We start from the raw sequence: 22,234 nt of genomic DNA, 5'->3' as shown, positions 1-22,234 counted from the left end.
AAGAAAATAAAAGTGTGCAAAGAGTATTCTTAGCAATTTTGTAATGCGTATCAACTAAATTCAGTTTTCAGTGTTACAATGGACTAATCTTCTACCTAAGCAATCAGAAATAGAAAAAAAAATTAAGCAGGAAAACTAGAAAACTCCTCTTTTTATCATAGTTTTTCTATAAAGCTGACCACAACATCATCCAATGATGGAAAATTCCAAAAACTTTACAAAATTCCTTTTTAAAATTTATTTTTTGTTATCAAAGAGAATGTCCAGAAACATTGAGTACTAAAGATCTGTTCATGGCATTGTTTTACAAAAGTTCCTAATGGAGTGTGAATATTTTTTGATGTATCTTTCACTTATTAATGATGAAGTGGATGAACTGATGTAATTACTTAAAAAAAAAAATCCAGACAAAAACATCCATTCTCATTCTGAATCTGTTGATTGGAGTGAATTCAGTGGTTACAATAGCACCACTGGCTAAGAATCAACCTCCCCACAGTAGGGAGCTATTTGTGTCTTCTCATTAGGTCACGTAGGTCTCTCAGATATAGGCACCATGTTTGAAGTCTCACACAAAATGTCTGTGTCACTTAAATTACACAATGTGGCAGTGTTTGTTTCATGGGGACATAATCTTGAAAGAAGGGGCAAAGTAGAAAACAACCTGTTTGTATGTTATATGTGAGTACATTATTGGACTGTGCATGAGTTTAAGGGCATTGTAGCCCTTAAAGAGTTAAAGGGTAATTCCAAAGAGTGAAGCATCTGTTATTTCCAGCTGCACCTGGTGCTTGAAGTTGTCTACTCATTTCACCATGTGTTGTAAAGTCAGGGCCTTCTTCATCTACTGTTTGGCTCAAATGGTTTGAACTGAGTTTAGCTGTCCTTCTTTTCCATTGAAACTTTATTTCTCAGCCTCAGGATATGTGGGGTACTTGACCGTTTCTATCTTCTCTCGGACTTTGTAGGAGGGATATAGGCCCGTCCTTCCCAGTTTCCTGTTGACACCTTTAGAATAGCCATCCCAATGATTTCCAGCCACACCAATGATATCTCCAGGTTCCATGGGGATTTCATCTGCAGTTCGAGGTTGGTGAGGATAAATAGCAATCTGGTTGTGGGCATTTTGGCCCCCAAAATAGTAGATGTCATCCAAAGAATGGAAGTTTGCAGAAGCATCAGGATGAAGTGTTTGCATGATTTCGTAAGCAACTCGACAGACCTTGGGAAAGAATGAAAAAAAAAATGTGTTAGTATACATAAAATCTCCTGCATAGCAACCTGAAGGCCCTTGGCCAAACAGACTAGGACCAGACCAGGACTAGGACTGACAAGTTGAGAAGAGGTAGATTCTAGTCACAGGTTTTCAGTTGATTTGCTCTCAATTACAATACAAATCATTCTTCATCTTTGTGCTTGTATCTTCTTTTTTTTAAGCATAATAGATTACTATAAGTTCTCTGGGAGTAAAAAACATATCTAATGCAAGTACTTTAAGAATATGAATCAGTTAATTTTAATGAACATTTAATAAGAGTCACACAGTATACCTCGTGTTGGGTACTGGTGACAAAAAAATGAGTAAGACCCAGTTTGTGTCTTTAAAGAATTTAAGGTTGAGCATGAAGATCATAAATACTTTATACAAATGTTGCTGCTCCTTTCTCCTCATTCAGTCTCAATCAATCCCATATTCTTTTCTGCTAGGTTGGATTTGATCTCAGAACTCTTTTCAATAGAAATTCAGGTAATTTTTGACAATCAACTAGCCTTGGTAAGTGAGCTAAAATATATCATTTCTGTTCTAAAGAGTTTTAAGAGCACTAAGTAGATATTAACATTCTAGAACTGAATAAGATGGACTAGCCTTTGCTGAAGATGCATCTACCTGATGCATTTAAAGCTACTTAAAAGATTCCTCTGTCCAGGGGCACCTGGGTGGCTCAGTGGTTGAGCGTCTGCCTTTGGCTTAAGTCGTGGTCCTAGGGTCGTAGGATCAAGTCCCACATCAGGCTCCTCACAGGGAACTTGCTTCTTCCTCTGCCTATGTCTCTGCCTCTGTGTGTTTCTCATGAATAAATAAGGTCTTTAAAAAAAAAAAAGATTCCTCTGTTCAAAGAATACCTACATGCCCACTGGATGGCTGCTAAAATACCACAATCTGAGCTTTGTACATTGAGATGCTTGGTGATAAAGTTAAACTATTACTATTTTCATGAGGGTATAACATTTTAAGCAATTAATAAATATATTCTTTATAAATGGGGTTCATGAGCTTTTTCTAAGAATAGGTGAAGACAGAAGAGAGAATACTGTCACTTTGCTTAAAAAAATTCTTCCACTATGGGCAGCCTGGGTAGCTCAGCGGTTTAGCGCCTGCCTTTGGCCTAGGGCATGATCCTGGAGACCCGGGATCAAGGCCCATGTCAGGCTCCCTGTATGGAGCCTGCTTCTCCCTCTGCCTGTGTCTCTGCCTCTCTCTCTGTGTCTTTCATGAATGGGTGAATAAAATCTTAAAAAAAAAAAAAAAAAAAAGAAAATTCTTCCATTATAAAAATAAAATTCTTCCATTATAATTCAATGTGAACAGAGAACTCAAGTCAAATTTTCCCAAATCTCCAGTAGTGGTTGTCTCAGTTAATGAAGCTTTGTCTCTATGCCAATACTTTTGCATTTATTTAAAATGAAACTACTAATAGTAATTGTTAACCTGCTCAGTGGAGCAACTTAGGATTACTCAGCAGTCTTTTAAAACTCTGATATTTATGAGATCAAATCTAAATGAAGATGCTCATTCTTAACTATTATGAGCAAATGAAATCTGATTAGGTTAAGCCTCACTTTAACTTCTTAAAAAATCTGAATTTCAGGAACTGCAGGGGTGCTTTTCAAATGCTATACATACTTTGCAGATGAGACTTTAAAAATATTTTAAATTTTGCAAATATGGACTAAAATACAAGGAGAGCAAGTCATCTGCCCAAATTCTAGTGCTAGAATTTCAACATCATAAAATCAAGGCAGTGACTTTGCTTGCAAGTTTGCTACTCTATCAACAGACTAATTTCACACTGGAGATGCGAGAATGTCATGGTACAATTGAGATCACTGATAGAATACTGAGACTATAACAAAATGAGGGTCGAAAAGATTTGGAATGGGAACTCCAAAGTCAGCTGAAGGTCCACAGGGGGGCAAGCAAAATCAAGTGGAGACTCTACAAAGGAAGAAACTAAGTAAAACAAAGCAGCTTCAAAAATAGCAAAGTATAGAGGCTAGCATTTTCTGAGTTTTTGCTGTCATTGTTTTAGGTATTATTTATTTAATATCTCTATTAATTTACTTAATACTCAAGTAGCCCCATAAAATTCTATTTCCTATTCCTATTTTCTATTTCACAGAGGTCAAAGGTCAGTTAAAATTTTGCCCAAGGTTGTAATTATTATTAAGTGGTAGATTCTGGTTTTGAACCTGGGCAGTTTGTGAATCTTGTTAACTCCTAAGTATATTTCTCTTGCAGAGCCTGGTCTCCATTATTTGGATTTTTTTTTTTAATTTTTTAAAGATTTTATTTATTTATTCATGAGAGACACAGAGAGAGAGGCAGAGACACAGGTAGAGGGAGAAGCAGGGACACAGAGAGAGAAGCAGGCTCCATGCAGGAAGCCCAATATGGGACTCGATCCTGGGACTCCAGATCACGCCTGAAGCCAAAGGCAGATGTCTGCTCAACTGCTGAGTCACCCAGGTGTCCCTCCATATTTGGATTGTAACACCAGAAAGATAAAACATAAGGCCAAGGCAAGCCTTGGGCAAACTAGACAGTTTTGTTTTTTCAGGGCCCTTTAACCCACTCTTCAATTATTTCTAGCCAGGAATGCAGGAGCTTGCATTGCCCTTGACATGACCATACTGTGGCAATGAGCCCTGATATATTTCCTCCTCTCTACTATTAAGTGTCTCACCCTCAAAAAACATTGCCTTCAGTCCCACACCCTTAGGGACTGCTTTCTTTTGTAGGATAATTCTAATAATCAGTTTATAGTTTGGTATCCATAGTTGTTGAAGTGTTAGTGGGTTAATAACATAAGTATTTTCTTAAGCCAAAGAAAAACAAAGGGTAGAGATTTCAAAGACTGAGGTGGGCCAATATGAGGCCCTAAATTCTTCTCATTATAATGATAACAGTATGAGGTGGTTGCTGTTATTATCCATATTTTATAACTGAAGAAACAAGCCCCAGAAAGATTAATTAAAAAAAAAGTTGGGGGGGAATGAGCTAGTAAATGGTAGAATTCTTTCTGGCTCTCTACCACACTAAAATGTCTTAGGATAAGAACCTAATACTGTGCCTGTCACATAGTAGGTGCTCAGAAAGTACCCGTTGAATGAATACTGCTTCATGCATAATATCAGCCTAGCAGTGGAGATGCAGGTCCATGAGTGATATTTAATCCCTAAGATCCACATATAACATTCTTAGTAGTACCATGGAGCAATTTACTGCAAAGGGCTATAAAGATAACTATAGTATTAATGTTTGCATTTAACTACCCTAGGCTTTCTCTTTGGGCTTTACCAATTCAAACTGTGTGGCAGGTAAATGAAGGCTTTCAGCTAATATCAATACTCAGTTTTTTTTTCTTTTAAGATTTTATTTATTTATTCATGATAGAGAGAGGGAGAGAGAGAGAGAGAGGGGTGGGGGGAGACACAGGCAGAGGGAGAAGCAGGCTCCATGCCAGGAGCTTGACGCGGGACTCAATCCCGGGACTCCAGGATCGCGCCCTGGGCCAAAGGCAGGCGCCAAACCGCTGAGCCACCCAGGGATGCCCAATACTCAGTTTTTGATGATGGACAAATCTCATGACTGAGAGAGGCAAACCCTTTGGTTGAAAGCTGTGGTTGACTATATGTAGTAAGTTTTATTTCATTTATTGCATGTCAGTATATCATTTAGAACACCACTAAGCACACAGGATGGGTTAGAGCAAAAATGTTGCTTAAGGATAAAAACACGATGCAACTGTATTTTTTAAAAAAAAGTTTAAAAGGAGAGGATGGTCCATGAACCTGAATTTTATCCCTGAGGAGCAACCAGCTGAGTTTACATGAGCCTCCAAAGCCTTCTCAGAGCAGATGGGATCTTGTTTTGTTTTGTTTTTGTTTTTGTTTTTTTTTGTCAAAATAGATGGGGCCAGGAGGATCTCCTAGTGTGAAAAGTTGGAAGTAGGTTCTTGTCTCCTTGGGTGATGGTGAGAGATGTATACACTTTTCCTGTAAACTACTTTGTTCTGCTATTCAGCAGGAGAATAGTATCCACTATTGTTTCGTGGGCCTTCCCTCAATGGAAATTCCTATCCAAAGTCATTTGTCTAGAATAAAATGAATGTAGTATATGGTTTTTCCCTTCGGGCTTTCCAAAATCTGATTCAGAGTGTAATGATGCCAGGTATGTTGTGTGTGGATTTGGAACTAGACAACAAAGAGTGCCACTAGGATGTTGTATTAAGTGTGAAAAAGTGTCACAAGGGAAAAAAAGTAGTTTTGTGATTTCAATGGTTAAAACTACGGAACAATGTTGATAGCTGCTTTAAAAATGCTGATAATCCAAAGCTTTTAAAGTGAGCATCTACAACAATTTATGTAAATCAGATTCCAGGATAATAAAAGCTGATTCCATAACTTGATAATATTAAAAAAAAAACCTTTCTGATATTTTGCCCATCTACAACTAAGTATAATTGAATAATTGCTGTTATTTCACCACCTATAATTTCTGTGTTTCTTATTTAAGACGGTTTTATTAAATAGGAAACTAAATGACAAAGTAGATGCTTTGGATATAGGCAACTTCTAGTAACATAGAGCAAGATTAAATACTTGGTAGAATAGTTTGGAATGTGACTGCATAGCTTTCAAAACCTACTTGATGTTTTCGGAAAATGTTTATATTGCCTCTAATTTTCAGATTAAATCCTGAGGATTGTTCTCTTCGATTTATGAGGCTTTTAGGACAAACTTGGCTTTGAGAAACAGCTCTGATGAAGGGATTCAGAAAACTAAGAGCAACAATAGTAACAATATTAAAGTTTTATTATTGGCTTAAAAAAACCTTTTCACTTAAGGGGAGAGAATTCCCAGATCTCAGTTATGGATATAAAACCAAGAAAAATCAGAAGTCCTGAGATTGAGGGGGATGGATCCAAAACGTTATGAGGAATCCTGATTAAGGTGCCATGATATTCGTGTCTGCATTTTCTCAAATGTCAATTAAGTCTTGCATTTTTCCTTCTGGCATGGCATTTCATTCTTCCAGTATTGCCTATAATAGCTCATAGTCAACAGATAAACTCTTTCTCACTATTGTCTTACAGTGTAATAGTTCTCAAAGGATAGGACACAGGATACAAAACTGCAGGGTTGTCAAAGCATTATGAAGAAGATACTAAACTCTTTGTCACTTTCTAATAATATCTTTGAATATGATATTATCATCAAGGAAAGTTTGAGAGCTACTTGTCCATGTTTTATTCTGGGCTGAGATTTGGTTCTCAATGTTTTATTTTTTTGTCCCCCTTCTGGATGTAACACTTAGTCTTCTTCTATTTCCCAACATGCCTATGGCATATATAGGAACATCGGCAGATTAATTTCCCTAAAAGTCAACAAATACACAATTTTACTTGCATTTGCTAAAGCAAATACTGTTACTCATCATTTACCCTTTGGGAATGAAGAGCTTTTGTTTCTGAAAATTTATATTATATGGTGCTGTTCTCTTTCAATAAACTAAATAAAATAAAAGTGAGGAGATATATTGGCACAGAGAAATTAAAATGCCTAATGCTACTGGCTACTCTTCTTTCTTGTTTAAAAAAAGATTTATTTATTTTAGAGAGAGGGAGAGAATGAGAGAGAGAGAGTGTGAGCCAAGGGAGGGACAAAGGGAGCGGGAGAGGATCCCAAGCAGACTCTGAGTGTGGAGCCCAACATGGGGCTTGATCTGATGATCGTGAGATCATGACCTGAGCAGAAATGAAGACTCAGATGCTTAACTGACAGAGCCACCCATGCACCCTCCAGCTTCTCTCTCTCTCCTTTTTAAAAAAATATCTTATTTATTTATTCATGAAAGACAGAGACAGAAACATAGGCAGAAAGAGAAGCAGGTTCCCTGTGGGGAGCCTGATGCAGAACTTGATCCAGGACCCTGGGATCATGCCTTGTGCTGAAGGCAGACGCTCAACCACTGAGCCACTGAGGCCTCCCTGGCTTCTCTTCTTAATGAAGAATTGTTATACCTGTTCAATATACATAATTATTCAGTAGAACCTAAGCATTACCCATGACCACAAGCAGGAGTAACAGAGTCCTTGAATAATAGCATGTTTCATGTTCCTCCTAAAACATGAGAGTGTATGGTCTGAAATAGGGCCATGTGAAAAAAGGTTGCTACAGTAACTACTGTAGAATCTCTGTAACACACAAAGGTATTCCTATACTTTTCCCTTTATAAATAACAATAGCAGCTAACATTATATTTAATATATTGTTAAGTACTATTTTCAGTAGTTTACATATAATTTTTAATCATCATAGTAACTGTATGTAGTAGGTGCTACTACTGTTTTACAGGCAGGGAAGAAATGGTCAGTGATAAGCTAATTTGTTCAAATGCCACCCAGATACTAAGTGGTCAAAGTTAGATTTATTTATTTTTAAGATTTTATTTATTTATTCATGAGACACACACAGAGAGAGGCAGACATAGGCAGAGGGAGAAGTACAGGGAGAAGCAGGCTCCTTAAAGGGAGCCATATATGGAACTCGATCCCGGGACCCTGGGATCATGTCCTAAGCTGAAGGCAGATGCTCAACCACAGAGCCACCGAGGCATCCCCAAAGTTAGATTTAAACCCATTCTGATTCTAGAGTCCATGTTACTTCATTCTAGTTCTCTGCGTAGGAGTCAGTGGCTTGGCATTTTGATGTTATCAGTAACTTTTTCTCAAACTCCACTGGTGATGATGATGAGACATTTTTAGGGAAATTTCAAACAATTCCAAATTTGGGTTTATGGCAAGAGAACCTCTACAATCAAGCAACCAATTTCATTCATAGTGCAAAAATACTGAACTGTACTAAACCCATATTTTTTCTAAAAATATTTGCAAAAAATGCTGGAGTATGAGCAAACCCAGAGATTTATCAGTGAATGTGGAATTATTTCAAAATTTCAAATGCTACAGCTGATAGTCATCAAGAAAGGTATGAGATAATGACAGTGATCACATTTAGCAAACTGCCATTCAATATATAAATATAAGGTATTTTTACTGTTAAACTTTTATTCTGAACTCTCACATAAAATTTTTTGAGGTATTCAAGTCTACTTTGGGATACAAGATATTAGTTTGAGTTTTGCTTTGTTCAAATGAACAAAAGTTATTTTGGATGAACTTTGACTTATCAAGAGTTTTTAGGAATAATATAATATATAGCATAAATCTCATTCCTTTGGAGATAAAACATCCTCTCAGCACCACTCTTTCTTCATATGAATGAATTCTCTGACCCTGAGGTATGGAAAACATGCTGAGGTTGATATTATGCACAAAATAGAACAAAGTAGTATGAACAATATGCCCCTCAAGCTTGTACAGATTTCTACTACCATAAAGTAACAGAATTCCTGATTTCTGGATCAAAATTAGAGTCATGAGGTTATAAGAATCAAAAATTCTATAGCACATCCTTGAAAAGAAAAAATAAAAAAGGATTTTCTTTCTAGAATAAACCTAATGGTATTATTAAGGAGGGCTGGAAGAAGAAAAGCAAAATAGAGAACATCCCTGTAAGTCTCAGTGTCTGCCTACATGTAAGGCTGCTAAATGTTTAGACATGTATATATTTATTTAACTTTCAAGCTTTATGACTACAGCAGCGATTCTCAACAAAGGTGATTTTGTCCTCCCCACTGCTGTGGGATATTTGGCAATATCTGAAGACATTTTCAGTTGTCACAACTTGAGGTGGGGTGCTACTGGCCAGGGGAGCTGCTGAGTACCCTACAATGCACAGGACAGCATCTCACAACAAAGTACCTGCCTATAATTCTAAAAATGCCTAGGCTGAGAAACCCTGGACTACAGGAATAGACTTTAGACAGGCCTAACATCTAGACCTACAAAGAAGGTGGCATATCTAGGAAATTAAGTCTTGCAATTAATGAATGACTCTGATTCATTCATTCAAACAATAAGCATTCAAAAATTTGTGGAGGTTGTTACTAGTCATTTGTACCTGTTGATCAGGTGGGCATATAGCCAGATTCTCAGTTAAGAGAGAAAAAGTTGCGATTCCTCCCATCTACCCACTATGAGAATAGAAAAGGGAGCTTCTCAAAGAAAGGATCCTTATCCCAGTTAGGAAGAAAACATCAGCAGTGGATCCCTTCATGGGAACTTGGAAGGCCAAGGAAATTTTCTGTTCTGACTAGGACTGTTGCTATGTGACTTCTGTTCTGGGTAGGAAGTTCTCATTCTATATTGAAGAAACTCATAGCCTTTGCTGGGGTAGGTATCTTTATAATAATCATATCACCATCCCATTGTGACAATGTACATTGTCACAAAATAAAAAAAGTTCATTTCTTTATATTCTCTGAAGTATATTCTCATGAAAATGGTGCAGCCTTCCTTTTCACATTTCCTTTTCTCTACTTCTTCTAGGCATTTAGGAAAAAATTTATCTTACATGATCTATATTTCTTGGTAATTACTCTCCAGTTACTTCACGTGAGTATTTTGCTCACTAGATTCTGGGCCAGGGTAAGATCTGTATCTTCAATCTCCCTGGAAATCCTCTCTGCACCTAATATAATTCTGAGCACAAATAGTCATTTAACAGATTGTTGAATGAACTAACCAATAATATGCACATAAATGAGGTCAGAATAAAACCAACAATAAATATTTCTATGCTGATATTCCATTGTGTATACAAGGCTGATTGGACCACTCATAGAAACAAATACACCAAGCCCATAATATACAATTATCTGCAACAATTAAACTCAAAGAATGATTGTAATATGGTATTGCTTAAATTTAATGTATAGTTTTTTGCTTGGTAGAAATGTAATAGGACTTGAAAAAGAATTACATTTATACTTTATTTTCTATAAAGTAATCAATGAGACACAATGCTCACCATTTAAGCCTCTCAGCATCAGTGCATCAATGTGTAGGAGTGGACGGATTCTGGTTGCATAGTGATGGCAAAATCAGGAAATATTTTTTTTTAAAGATTTTATTTATTTATTTTTAAAGGAGAGAGAGGGAGAGCCAGCAGGGGGTGGGGCAAAGGAAGAGGAGAGAGAATTCTGCGTAGACCTTGCACTGAGCCCTACACGGGGCTCGATCTCATGACCCTGAGATCATGACCTGAGCTGAAACCAAGAGTCAGAAGCTTAACTGACTAAGCCACCCAGGTACCCCTGCAAATTCATAAAGTATTAATAAGTAAGCTTTTTTACTTGCTATTTGGTTAAATGCTGTGAACAATTGCTTGTAAGCAACTATACTTGAATACCTAACTTTTTGGGAGGAGGTATGGAATCTTCCTATTCTTTCACAAAAGAGATCATTCCCAAATATTAGGAAAATTGCACCTGAACATTAAACACAGACACAGATACAGATATATATATACACACACACCCCCTAAGAACTTCCTGAGCTCAACATGACCAAAAAAAATATTGGCTATTTAAACATGCCCTACTATCGCTTACCTGGGATGAAAAAGTACACACTAGGAAGTCTGCCTGGGAGAGAAAGTGTATATCCAGGATCACACCCCGAAGTGAATTTTCTGTGTATCGATTGTGTAGTCCAGCTGACCAAGAGATAGAGTTATCACTAATAAATTCATAAGTGGGGTACCTATAAAAAAAAGAAATAAATTTGTACATAGTCACTGAAATCACAATATTCTATCAGGAGTTAGTATCTTACCACCGGGAAGCAGACCTGCTCCTTTGACCAAAGTTCTTTTTAATAGTAAGCAGAGCTTTAACTGTGGTATTTAATAGATTCGATGAAGCATCTTTGAATCTGTCAGTGGAGTAGAAACCATTCTGGAATGTCCTAAATATTACATGTTATTGGCATGTCACATAATATGCACAATACATGCATCAAAATGTCCCTTCTCAATTCATAGGAGTTGAAGGTTCCTTATTTTTTTTGTAACGAGTGACAAAGAGGTTTTTTAAACTGCTTTCCCATTTGGTCACTAAACTTTTCCCTTAGAATAGAAATATCACGGTTAAATTTCATTTACATTTTTAACCTAGAATTTGAGATAATTCAGACTGGTTTCCCCTAAACCCCATCCTCAAAACACTGTCTTAGCCAACAGCAGTAATGGAAAATCAGTCTAGGGCAGCCTGGGTGGCTCAGCGGTTTCGTACCGCCTTCAGCCCAGGGTGTGATCCTGGAGACCGGGGATTGAGTCCCATGTCAGGCTCCCTGCATGGAGCCTGCTTCTCCCTCTGCCTGTGTCTCTGCCTCTCTCTCTCTGTCTCTCATGAATAAATAAAAATCTTAAAAAAAAAAAAAAAAAGAAAATCAGTCTAATAAATTTATGAAAGCAAATTCTTTACAGATGTCCACCAAGTAATATTTCAATAGTCTTGAGATAGGATATGTGTTTAAAAGTATTAAAACAAGATATCTTTAAAAAGTCCACCATATGTTCAAATGATTCTACTGTGAATTAAGAGGTTTAATTATACTCTAGTATACAGTGAATAGATTTTCTTAGTGCATGAGGTAAATCTTTAGAGTTGAGTTGAAAACTTAGAGAATTATACAAAAATTGGATAATAATTGTACCTGTTTTACATAATTCTGTAGGAATTAAATACATAAGCAAAGTAAAGTGGTTAGGAGAGCATCTGACATGTAGTAAATGCTCATTACGTATTAGCTGTGATTGTTAAACATTCTTTTGCAGATGTCCACCTGGTTTTATTCCTTACTTCCTTTAGATCTCTGCTGTAATAAAGTCTTATTAGTGAGGACTTCAGAAATTTCTATCTTTTTTACTTACTTAATTTCATGACTTTTATTATCATCTGACATAATATATATTTTGACTATTATTTACTGCCTGTATCCATTCCCCACCTCCATCATCCCTAGCTGGAATGTAAGCTATATAAAGAGGCATTTCATCTGCTTTGTTCACTGTATTATTCTCAGTAACTAGAAAAGAATTGGGAATATAACAGAGAATCTATTAACATCTGGTGAGAGGGTAAAAGTGCCTATCTGTAAACCCTGAACCATTAGGAGTCTGTTTACATGTCTGTCTCCCACATAGTATTCTCCTAAGGTTGGGACTGGACTTGATTTTTCTTTGCCTCACAACACCTAGTGCCCCACGCAATGCTGAGTAGGTAAATACATGAATAAGTGAGTGCTACCCATGTCTGGGACTTTGTCCTAATTCCCTAACAGCTGCTTCAGATTCTCTTCATTTCACAGCCACCGAGGAGCTTTCTCTCATTGCCTCTAATAATGACTGGGATGGCAAAGTCTCAGAGCACTGTTTCAGACTGGTATTCAGTGCTCAGATCCATTCGGCCTCATTATTTTTGACATTTTGCCCTCCTAAGCCCCAAATCAGGGAGACAAAGGAAATGTCACATTTATTTTAAAAAGAAAACCACCAAAAAGACTTTTAATGTGATTCTTGTGAAGCTGCACACCCAGGCATGGGGCAGAAACAGCAACAAATAAGTATGAAAAGGCTGGGGGACAGAGGACAGAGCGAATCATTAAAACACAGGTTTTATACTTGAATAAAGACTAACTCTGTCAGTGTGGTTTACGTGCTCAGTGAAAAGAAAAGAGTGATCTTTTTACTGAGAAGTGACACTAACATTAATGCCCTTCATAATTTAAAGATCCCTCCCTGGAACCAAACCAAAAGAACGCTTAAGTTCCACAGGCCTTATCTGAGACTGCTTGATGAAGGATACCTGAGTTTGGGAAAGAAAACAAACAGAAACAATGTAAATAATGGAAAAGGGAGATTTTGCCTCTCCAATTATAAGCATGGAAATTTCTGCACAAACATGCTTCTTTGTCTTCTGCCCACAAGTATGTCAGCAGAGGATTTCTTTTACTGTGACATTGTAGAGATTAGCAATGATAAAATATATTTTTTTCTTCTTCTACCTTATAAAAATTTATTTTTGCATCACTCACAAAGGGCTAACTTAAAGTTATAAACTAACAACACATTGTCTTTTCTGAAGTCTTTCTCCAGACTGAGGGAGATACTCCTCTTCATGATTTCACTGTACCTGGTATAAAACTCCTACAGGGCATTCATCTAACTATACTGCAATACTTGTTACATGTATATGCCTACCAGTTGGATACTCCTTTAAATAAGAAGCCACATATTATCTTTTTATTTCTCTTTTTATTTCTAGTGCCCTGTAACTGTGTGTAGCATATTATAGTTCAATAAAACATTGAAAAAATTCATCACTCGTTATTTCTGAGTCTTTATTTCGCAGGGCAAACACTTTACAAAAACTTCGAAACAAATTTTTCTTGCCTCTGTTCATTTAAATGAAACTAAATTTTAGGAGTGCTCATCCAGCATTTTTGATAAAAAGCAAACTAAGTACATAAATATATATTCTAAGAGATTTTTATTTTTATTTTTTTATTTTTTTAAATTTTTATTTATTTATGATAGTAACAGAGAGAGAGAGAGAGAGAGAGGCAGAGGGAGAAGCAGGCTCCATGCACCGGGAGCCCAATGTGGGATTCGATCCCGGGTCTCCAGGATCGCGCCCTGGGCCAAAGGCAGGTGCCAAACCGCTGCGCCACCCAGGGATCCCTATTCTAAGAGATTTTTAAAGACTTGTTTCTTCTCCTACTTCACCCCTGTTCCCAATCTCCATGTCTTAGAATATGATATTGGATAGACAACTTTAAGAGTTCTTACTTCTTGGCCAATGATTCTGCAATTTAAACTCTCTAACAGTGATCTGCCTAAGAGAGACATCTACACATTATCAATGGCTGCCATAATCAGTGGGAAACAGGTGTGAAAATCTCACAGATGAACTCAGTCTTAATCTAAAGAAACCTGAGATATAATACCAAGTAGCAAAGCATTATCTACTCATTTTCACACAAAAGCCGAATATATAAAGCTAATCTTGACCACTTTTAGAAAAGATAAGCTACCCAGAAAATGGATTCTTCTCTGTGTGAATCCTATGCATCATTTACTTCTTCAGCACTTCACCCTCTTGAAGCACAAAAGTCTCATAATCATCCTGGATACTATATACCTTGATGAGAGACTAACTCATGTTTTTGGTCACCTAAAACAATGACAGAGGTTTTATGGTTTGCTTAGGTATCAAAACGAATCCTGACAGGTCTAAAGCAGAGTTAATTCAGAGCAGAAAAACATCTAGGTAAAATACTGAAGGAGAGAAACAGCATTTAAGTTCTTGGGAAAATTTTCAAAATGATTCATAAAATTGAGGTGCCTCCGTGGTTGCAGTTGGTTAAGCATCTGCTCTTGGTTTTGGCTCAGGTCATGATCTCAGTTCAGAGCCTGCTTGAGATTCTCTCTACCTCCCCTCTCTGTCCTCCTGCTTGTACTCTCTCAAATTAAATCAATCGATCAATCAATCAATCAATCTTAAAAAACAAAGACTCAGAAAATTAAAGTTAAAGGATTTCCAAAGAGGAAAAACAATGCATAAAATGCTGCTACTACATTTATAACAGAATATGAAAAAAACCTTCCTCCTGGACTACTGTGGAGAAGAGTTACTGGCTCTTTACTGTAAGTTACTGAGTTACTGACCACAGAAAGGAAATTCAAGTTTTACTATTCCTACAATCTTAGTAGATTCTGCTATCAACAGTACTATAAAGGTTGCTTGCTATAAAAATATCATGGGGCACTATGGATCAAAGTTGTAAGATGTTCATATCTTTTTACCTAAATATTTCCAAATCCAGAAGTCTAGCTTAAGGAAATAACCTAACTACAAATATTGGGAAAATGAGCAAGTAAGCAATTGCAGAAGATATGTAGTCATTAAAAAGGGACATTTAAGATAATAATTTTTTAGGGACCTGAGAAAATGGATCCATTGCTGTATTAAGTAAAAAAGAGTTCAAATTATATAGAATATGATCAACTACTAAAATGGGTAACTATATAAATGACTAAAGGGAATATGTCAACATTTAAGTAATTGTTACCACTGAGTAATAGGTTGTGGGTAGTATTTTTTCCTTGCCTATATACTTATCAACTTCCATATTTTCTAATGAGCATGAATTATTTTGCTAGTCAGGGAAAAAAGAAAAACAGGAAAAAACCTTGTGATGCTTCAAGAACAAGTATAAGAGTAGATAAGATTAATATTTTAATTTTGTTTTTCAAACAAGCTACAAATTCAGTCTGGTATTTTAAAATGAAGGAGTATGGTGAACTATTTCTAATTTGTTTCTATCTAATAGGTCTGGATATCAAACTGGAAAAGTATTTGTGAAAATTTTGTATTGTGTTTTGTGCCCAAATATTCATTTAATCCCTAACTATAAGCATATAACTTGGCTTATACTTGGCTGATGAATTTCATGGTCCTTTGTGTGTATGTGTGTGCAAGACAGTGAAAGTGTGTGTGTGTGAGTGAGAATACTTGATAGAGGGAGCCTTAAAAAACGCAATTTATATCAGGTTAGTTTGAATTCTTAAAGGGAGAAATAGGATTTAAATTATTACCCAGTGATTTGAATAAACATTTGCATTACAGTCTTCACTTTAAATTTGTTTTTCTTCCCAAGTCCTATTTGTGACATAAAAAATGACCAAGAAAATTAATTAAACAAATAGCTTAAATGATTAGCAGTGAATAAAATGTTTTCAAGCTGATGGGATTGAAATAAACATAATTTAATAATTATTGGGCACTGAGCTAGGTAGGTACTGTGTCTAAGGTGCTTATAATCCAGTGAGGGAGACAGAGGTAAGCATGTGCTAAACACTAAGTCAGAGCAGAAGGACACTTAGGGATTTAGGGATGATCTGGAGTAATGGTGTATGAGCAAAGCTAAGACTACAGATTCTTCTCTTTCATTCCCTACTTTCACACATTTAATATATCTTTTATTAATAGTAAGTAAAGGCCAATTCTAGGTTCACTCAGATCCTGTGATAAACTCCCAATTGGGATCAGTGAGCTTTATGTGTTTTTTGAATACCCTATGTTAAAACTCTACAGTAGCTACTCTACAGTAACTGTAGAGTAATTGCCTGTTCTCCCACTAGATTAGGAATTCCTTGAGAGCAGAGGATCTTGTGTATCATGGAATACCAAGTATCTCACACAATGCCTAAAATATAGGTATGCTCCATAAATGATGATTACTGTTCAATACATACTAGCAGTTCTTATTTCTCCACTTATAAAACTCATCTTCTGATTCTTTACTTTTCTTTAATTTCCAGGTTCCAGAAATATTTATGAAATGAAAATTTATATTTTACATATGTTTCACTTGCCCATAATTGCTAGTGAAGATAGTAAGAGCAAAAAAGGTAAGCACTTGGTGTGTTTTATTGCTAGTAGTCCTAAACAGTTGGTTAGTGTTGTGGACTGAATGTTTGTGTCCCCCTAGAATTCCTATTTTTGAGCTGTAACTCTCAATGTGATAGTATTTGGAGATGAGGCCTTTGGGAGATGATTAGGATTAAATGGAGGCATGAGAATGGGCCCCTTGTGATGGAATTAATGCCCTGATAGGAAGAGACACCAGAAAGCTTGCTCTCAAAGAGGCCATGGGAGTACATAGCAAGATGGCAGCTGCCCACACACCAAGGGAAGAGACTTCAGAATGAAATATATACTTTGCTGGCACCTCAAATATGCTTTGATTATATTAATAGTCACCCAAGTACACAGTTGTTTGAATTTTAAAAACTCCCAATAATCAGTAGTAATATTATATAATAAGAATCATAAGTCATGGGAATTAAGGATTCCTTTCAACCGAAAAGAATCCCAGTCTAGAATCACTAGTGTTCATCTAACTCACTTTGTTTTTGCCTCCTTTAATAAAGAAGGGTCATCCGTAGCCAAATACACTCTTCTTTTATCCACTTGCATTCTTCGAGCGAGAAGCTGAAAATGTTCTTCAACGTGTACCATGTATTCCTCAATGGGATGGAAAGCTGCTTCTGTTCCTACTTTGTCTGTACGTCTGACATGGACTCTGGGGGGCAGAAGGAGAAAGTCAGATTCTGCCGACAATGTTCTGATCCACTTGGTGCTTTTAATACTGAATTTTATACCTTTATTTATGGTGGCATCACAGACATTTTAAGCCAATTTCTCTTTCAGTTTTGCCATTAGAAAAAATAAAATATTAAAAATTCAAATACATATATTCTAAATATATGTGCATGTTAACACAATACAAGGAGAATTAGAAAATAAGCTTTTGAAGAATGCTTTCTTATAAAGAAAGTAATTGGTATATCTAAGAATAATGGTAGAAAAAATGAAGATTCCAGAGTTTTATATTCCATATACGCAGCAAAATACCAACCAGCCTTCCAGAAAAAACTGGATGCAACTTTTTAAGATTTTTGACAACAAATAATACCAAGATTCACAGCTGTTATTACAGAATATTAAATATATTTTTTGCAACATTTTGGTACCAATTTTTCTTGTCTTCATGATACCCTGGATAGTTACTCTAACTGCCAGCTTGTAGAATTTAAAGTTGTCTGAGGAAAACACAGACCTGCATGGATTCTTCCTATACCACAATCAAGGCAGGTAAATCTTTTAAGAATTCTTACTATTTTAAGTTCATGGAGATGTTCTAGCCCTTTTGTTGTATGCATAATGAATTTTCTTTCGCTGTTTTTCACTCTATCAAACACAAGCAGATATTGATCTCATCTGTCCTATTTTTAAAAAGCCCTAAAACCATAAAATTGGAAACAAGGATTTACACTGTTCTGCACTAAATGTTTTGACTTCCACAGTACTCTCCTCCCATCTTAGTGCTTTCAAAGTGATTATAAATGAAAATAATAATGGTCAGAGTTTATTTTCATAAATTAAAGCTCTCCTTCAATTTACCCTTCTGCATCCCTCCCTACCAAATTACCAAACCACTATTCAAAACTGGGAAAAAAAGTAGATTTGTTTCCCCTTAGGTTATAAAACATGGGCATGCCTTAGGTCAAGCCAAAAGCTGGCTTTTTTTGTGAATCTGGAGCGGGGAGGGGCAGTGTCTATTCTCATGGTAGTTAATCTGTTGTCTTTATAGGTATTATTTCCTTTGCATTCCAGACTAAGTTCCAGATGTGAATACCATCATATGAACACCTATCATTCTTTCTTCCCACATCATTCTTTTTATTTTTAAGATTTTATTTATTTATTCATAGAGACAGAGAGAGAGAGGCAGAGACACAGGCAGAGAGAGAAGCAGGCATCATACAGAGAGCCTGACGTGGGACCTGATCCAGGGTCTCCAGGATCACGCCCTGGGCTGTAGGTGGCGCTAAACCGCTGCGCCACCAGGGCTGCCCTTCCCACATCATTCTTAATCACTGCTTCTCTCAGGAAATTGGAATTATTCACTGTGCTCCTTAGAGATGAAGTGGGCCAGAAAGAACAATTGCACTGAATTTCAATGAAAAGCTTCATGAGAAGAAGCACTATTTGATACTCTGGCTTCACCATACACTTTCTTTAGCTCTAACATTTAAAATAGGGATCAGGGGGTGCCTGGGTGGCTCAGGCCATGATCTCAGGGTCCTGGGATAGAGCTCTGATTTGGGGCCTTTTGCTCAGCAGGGAGGTCTGTTTCTCCCTCTGCCTCTGCCCTGCTCCCACCCATGCATGCTCACTCACGCTCTCTCAAATAAATAAAATCTTTAAAAATAAACAAACAAACAAACAAATAAATAAGGGATCAGTAGCTTCTCTACATATGTAGACTAAGACCCAAGGGAAGATGTGGGGTGGGAGATATGAAAATGAAAATAAAAACAAAAACAAACAAAAGCTGTAATGACAAAGAAGCAGAGGTAGTGGCAGAGTACTACCAATCAATTTTCTCAATTCTCCAAATACCCCTGAAATTAGAGAGGAGCATAATGGAGTCTTTATGGAAGGATCAGAACGTTAGGCCTGTGAAGGATATTTGAAGTCATTTTAATGTAATGTAAGTCTTTCATTAGAGAGTTAAGGAAACTGATGCCTCTGAAGACATTATCAGCGAACAAAAAGACAACATAAGGCAAAGGGAAGCTGGTTTCTCTCACATACATTCAACCTAGTCATCACAAAAGTTAAAGTTCTTTGTGTACTTGCCTGACTTTCACAACAGTTGCCCCTTCAACAACATGGGTGTGAACTATATGGGTCCACTTATATACAGATTTTTTACAGTTCAATACTGTAAATATATTTTCTCTTCCTTATGATTTTCTAATAGCACATTCTTTTCTCTAGCTTTCTTTATTGTAAGAATACAGTATATAATACATATAGCATACAAAATATATGTGAATCGACTGTTTATGCTATTGGTAAGGCTTCCAGCCAACATCAGGGTATTAGTAGTTAAGTTTGGGAGGAGTCAAAATTTATACATGGATTTTGGGATCCCTGGGTGGCGCAGCGGTTTGGCGCCTGCCTTTGGCCTAGGGCGCGATCCTGGAGACCCAGGATCGAATCCCACGTCAGGCTCCTGGTGCATGGAGCCTGCTTCTCCCTCTGCCTATGTCTCTGCCTCTCTCTCTCTCTCTCTGTATGACTATCTAAATAAAATTAAAAAATTAAAAAAAAATAAAGTACAAAATTTATACATGGATTTTAAACTGCATGGGGGGTCAGTAGTCCTAACATGGCATTCTTCCAGGGTTATCTATATTAGATACCAAGCTCTTTCCGGGCAGGGAATCTTTTTTTTCTTTTTTTTAAGATTGTATTTATTTATTCATGAGAGACACAGAGATTGAGAGAGAGAGAGAGGCACAGACACAAGCAGAGGGAGAAGCAGGCTCCATGCAGGGAGCCTGACGTGGGACTAGATCCCGGGTCTCTAGGATCACACCCTGGGCTAAAGGTGGCGCTAAACTGCTGAGCCACCTGGGCTGCCCTCGGGCAGAGAATCAAATTTTATTTATTTCTAATAGCACCAAACACAATAAATAAATGAATGAATTCTGGGTCCACACAAAAATCTAATTGTTTAGTACCATGTGAATAGAAACCTTAGATATCACTTTAGTTTCTTCAGTTTTAAACAAAGAAGAGTGGCAATCAATGAAGACCCAGAATGATCAAGTACATCACCCAAAGTCAGATTATTTCTTAGTGGTAGAAGTTAGATGGTACCCCCAGATTCTTGAATTTTAGTGTGCTCTTTCATTACAGCACACCACCTCAATGTACAAATAACTTAATTGTCTGTGGTATTTCAATTTTCTATATTTGGCCAACTCTTAATATGATGGATGGCCCATGGACAATTAGGACAGCTTTCTGGTATACATAACTGCAAGAAAGCTTTCAAGCAAAGTTAAGATGGTCTAAGCCCCGGTTTTGTTTTTTTTTTTGTTTTTTTGTTTTTGTTTTTGTTTTTTTAATTTTTTAAATTTTTATTTATTTATGATAGTCACACACAGAGAGAGAGAGAGAGAGAGAGAGAGAGGCAGAGACATAGGCAGAGGGAGAAGCAGGCTCCATGCACTGGGAGCCCGACGTGGGATTCGATCCAGGGTCTCCAGGATCGTGCCCTGGGCCAAAGGCAGGCGCCAAACCACTGCGCCACCCAGGGATCTCAAAGCCCCGGTTTTGTTTGGAACTTTGGGCAGAGATTTTCTTCCTTTAGTTTCCTCACCTGTAAAATAGTTATCTCTACCCACTTCACAGGACTGTGTTATAGGATCAATGAGAGAACATAAAGTTATTTTGGTAATTTAATTACTATACTGTTGTCTTTCAAGATCCTGTTCAAACACTGAAGCTATGAAGACTTTCCTGATCTAGATGGAAGTACATTTCTCTTTCTCTGATCTCTCATGAAACTTTTTATACTATTCGCAGGGTATTTTACACATATAATGTTAGCCGTATGTCTCTTTTCCAATTGCCTGTAGTAAGCTAGAAGAAGCTATTTAAAAAAAAATTAATCTCTGTCCCCCACAGTAGCAGGTATTCAATAAATGTTCTGCAAATAAGTGAATGAATCAACACATGTATTAATATTAATCAATAGCTGACTTTATTACAAACAGTATAAGCTACAGAATGTCACAGCCGCCTAGCCTACAAGTCTATTTTCAGGAATTATTTTAGCATCAGTCTCTCTGAAACGTAACAATACTTTACAGTATATTTTTTTCACTTAACTAAAATCCTTTTATACTCCTTGTCACATCACTTTTAGGTATTAGCTTCACTATTTTACAGATGGAAAAATCAAAGCCCAATATCATTAATAAGTTACTTGGTCCAGATTTAGGGAAAAGCCAGAGGTACTGTCCAGGTCACTTAGTCTAGGTACAGTATTATTTCCATTAAACAAAGACAATTTTCCCAAGGTATGAAATCTGGCCCTAGGACCTAGGAAAATTCCTCTTTCCATAACTTTTTAATGTATGTGTACAGGAACACGTATTTGTGAGCAAGATGCTCCTTTGGATTCTTCTCAGTCCTAGGATTTCCTGATATATCTATCTTCCCTGAACATAAACATGAGACTGATCATATATGTATATGAGAAGTGGGCCAAGAAAGAATTTAAATAATAATTTTAACATTATCTTACATTATATATACTCCTCTTATTTTCAAAATAGCTTCCAGGACAAAAAAGAAAACAGAACATCAAAAAATGCAAAATAATCACCAGTGGTAATTAATGAAGCCTAACAAAAAGAGCAACAGAAAAGCTATAAATGTGACAGCTTTATCTCATGGTCTTGTTAAGGGTAAGACAAGAATCATGTATAACATCCAAAATACTCTCAATAAAATAAAATTTTGCTAGCTTCCCCAGAAGAGATAGCTAATTTTAGAAGCATCAGTTTAATATATTTGTTGAATGAATAAATAAGTGAATGAGGGTAACAAAGTATG

The 22,234-nt window shown here is 36.7% G+C and overlaps 1 protein-coding gene across 14 annotated transcripts in view; it reads right to left on the bottom strand.

Annotated features, from left to right (window-relative positions):
* Window positions 1-223: 223 nt before the first annotated feature.
* Window positions 224-22,234, bottom strand: part of FUT8 (fucosyltransferase 8) — a 301,256-nt gene continuing 279,245 nt past the window's right edge. For all 14 annotated transcript variants that reach the window (XM_035720216.2, XM_025443649.3, XM_035720221.2 and 11 more), the window contains 3 exons: window positions 17,160-17,336; window positions 10,799-10,949; window positions 224-1,222 (listed from right to left, as the gene is read on the bottom strand). In XM_035720216.2, coding sequence (XP_035576109.1) covers window positions 905-1,222; window positions 10,799-10,949; window positions 17,160-17,336 — 646 coding nt within the window. In that variant the 3' untranslated portion in view covers window positions 224-904. The remainder of the gene's footprint in view (window positions 1,223-10,798; window positions 10,950-17,159; window positions 17,337-22,234) is intronic.

This window comes from Canis lupus, chromosome 8 (genome assembly GCF_003254725.2).
Source record: "Canis lupus dingo isolate Sandy chromosome 8, ASM325472v2, whole genome shotgun sequence".
NCBI lineage: Eukaryota > Metazoa > Chordata > Mammalia > Carnivora > Canidae > Canis > Canis lupus.
The sequence above is the reverse complement of the archived record's forward strand: the minus strand, read 5'-3'. Positions and strand labels throughout refer to the sequence as shown.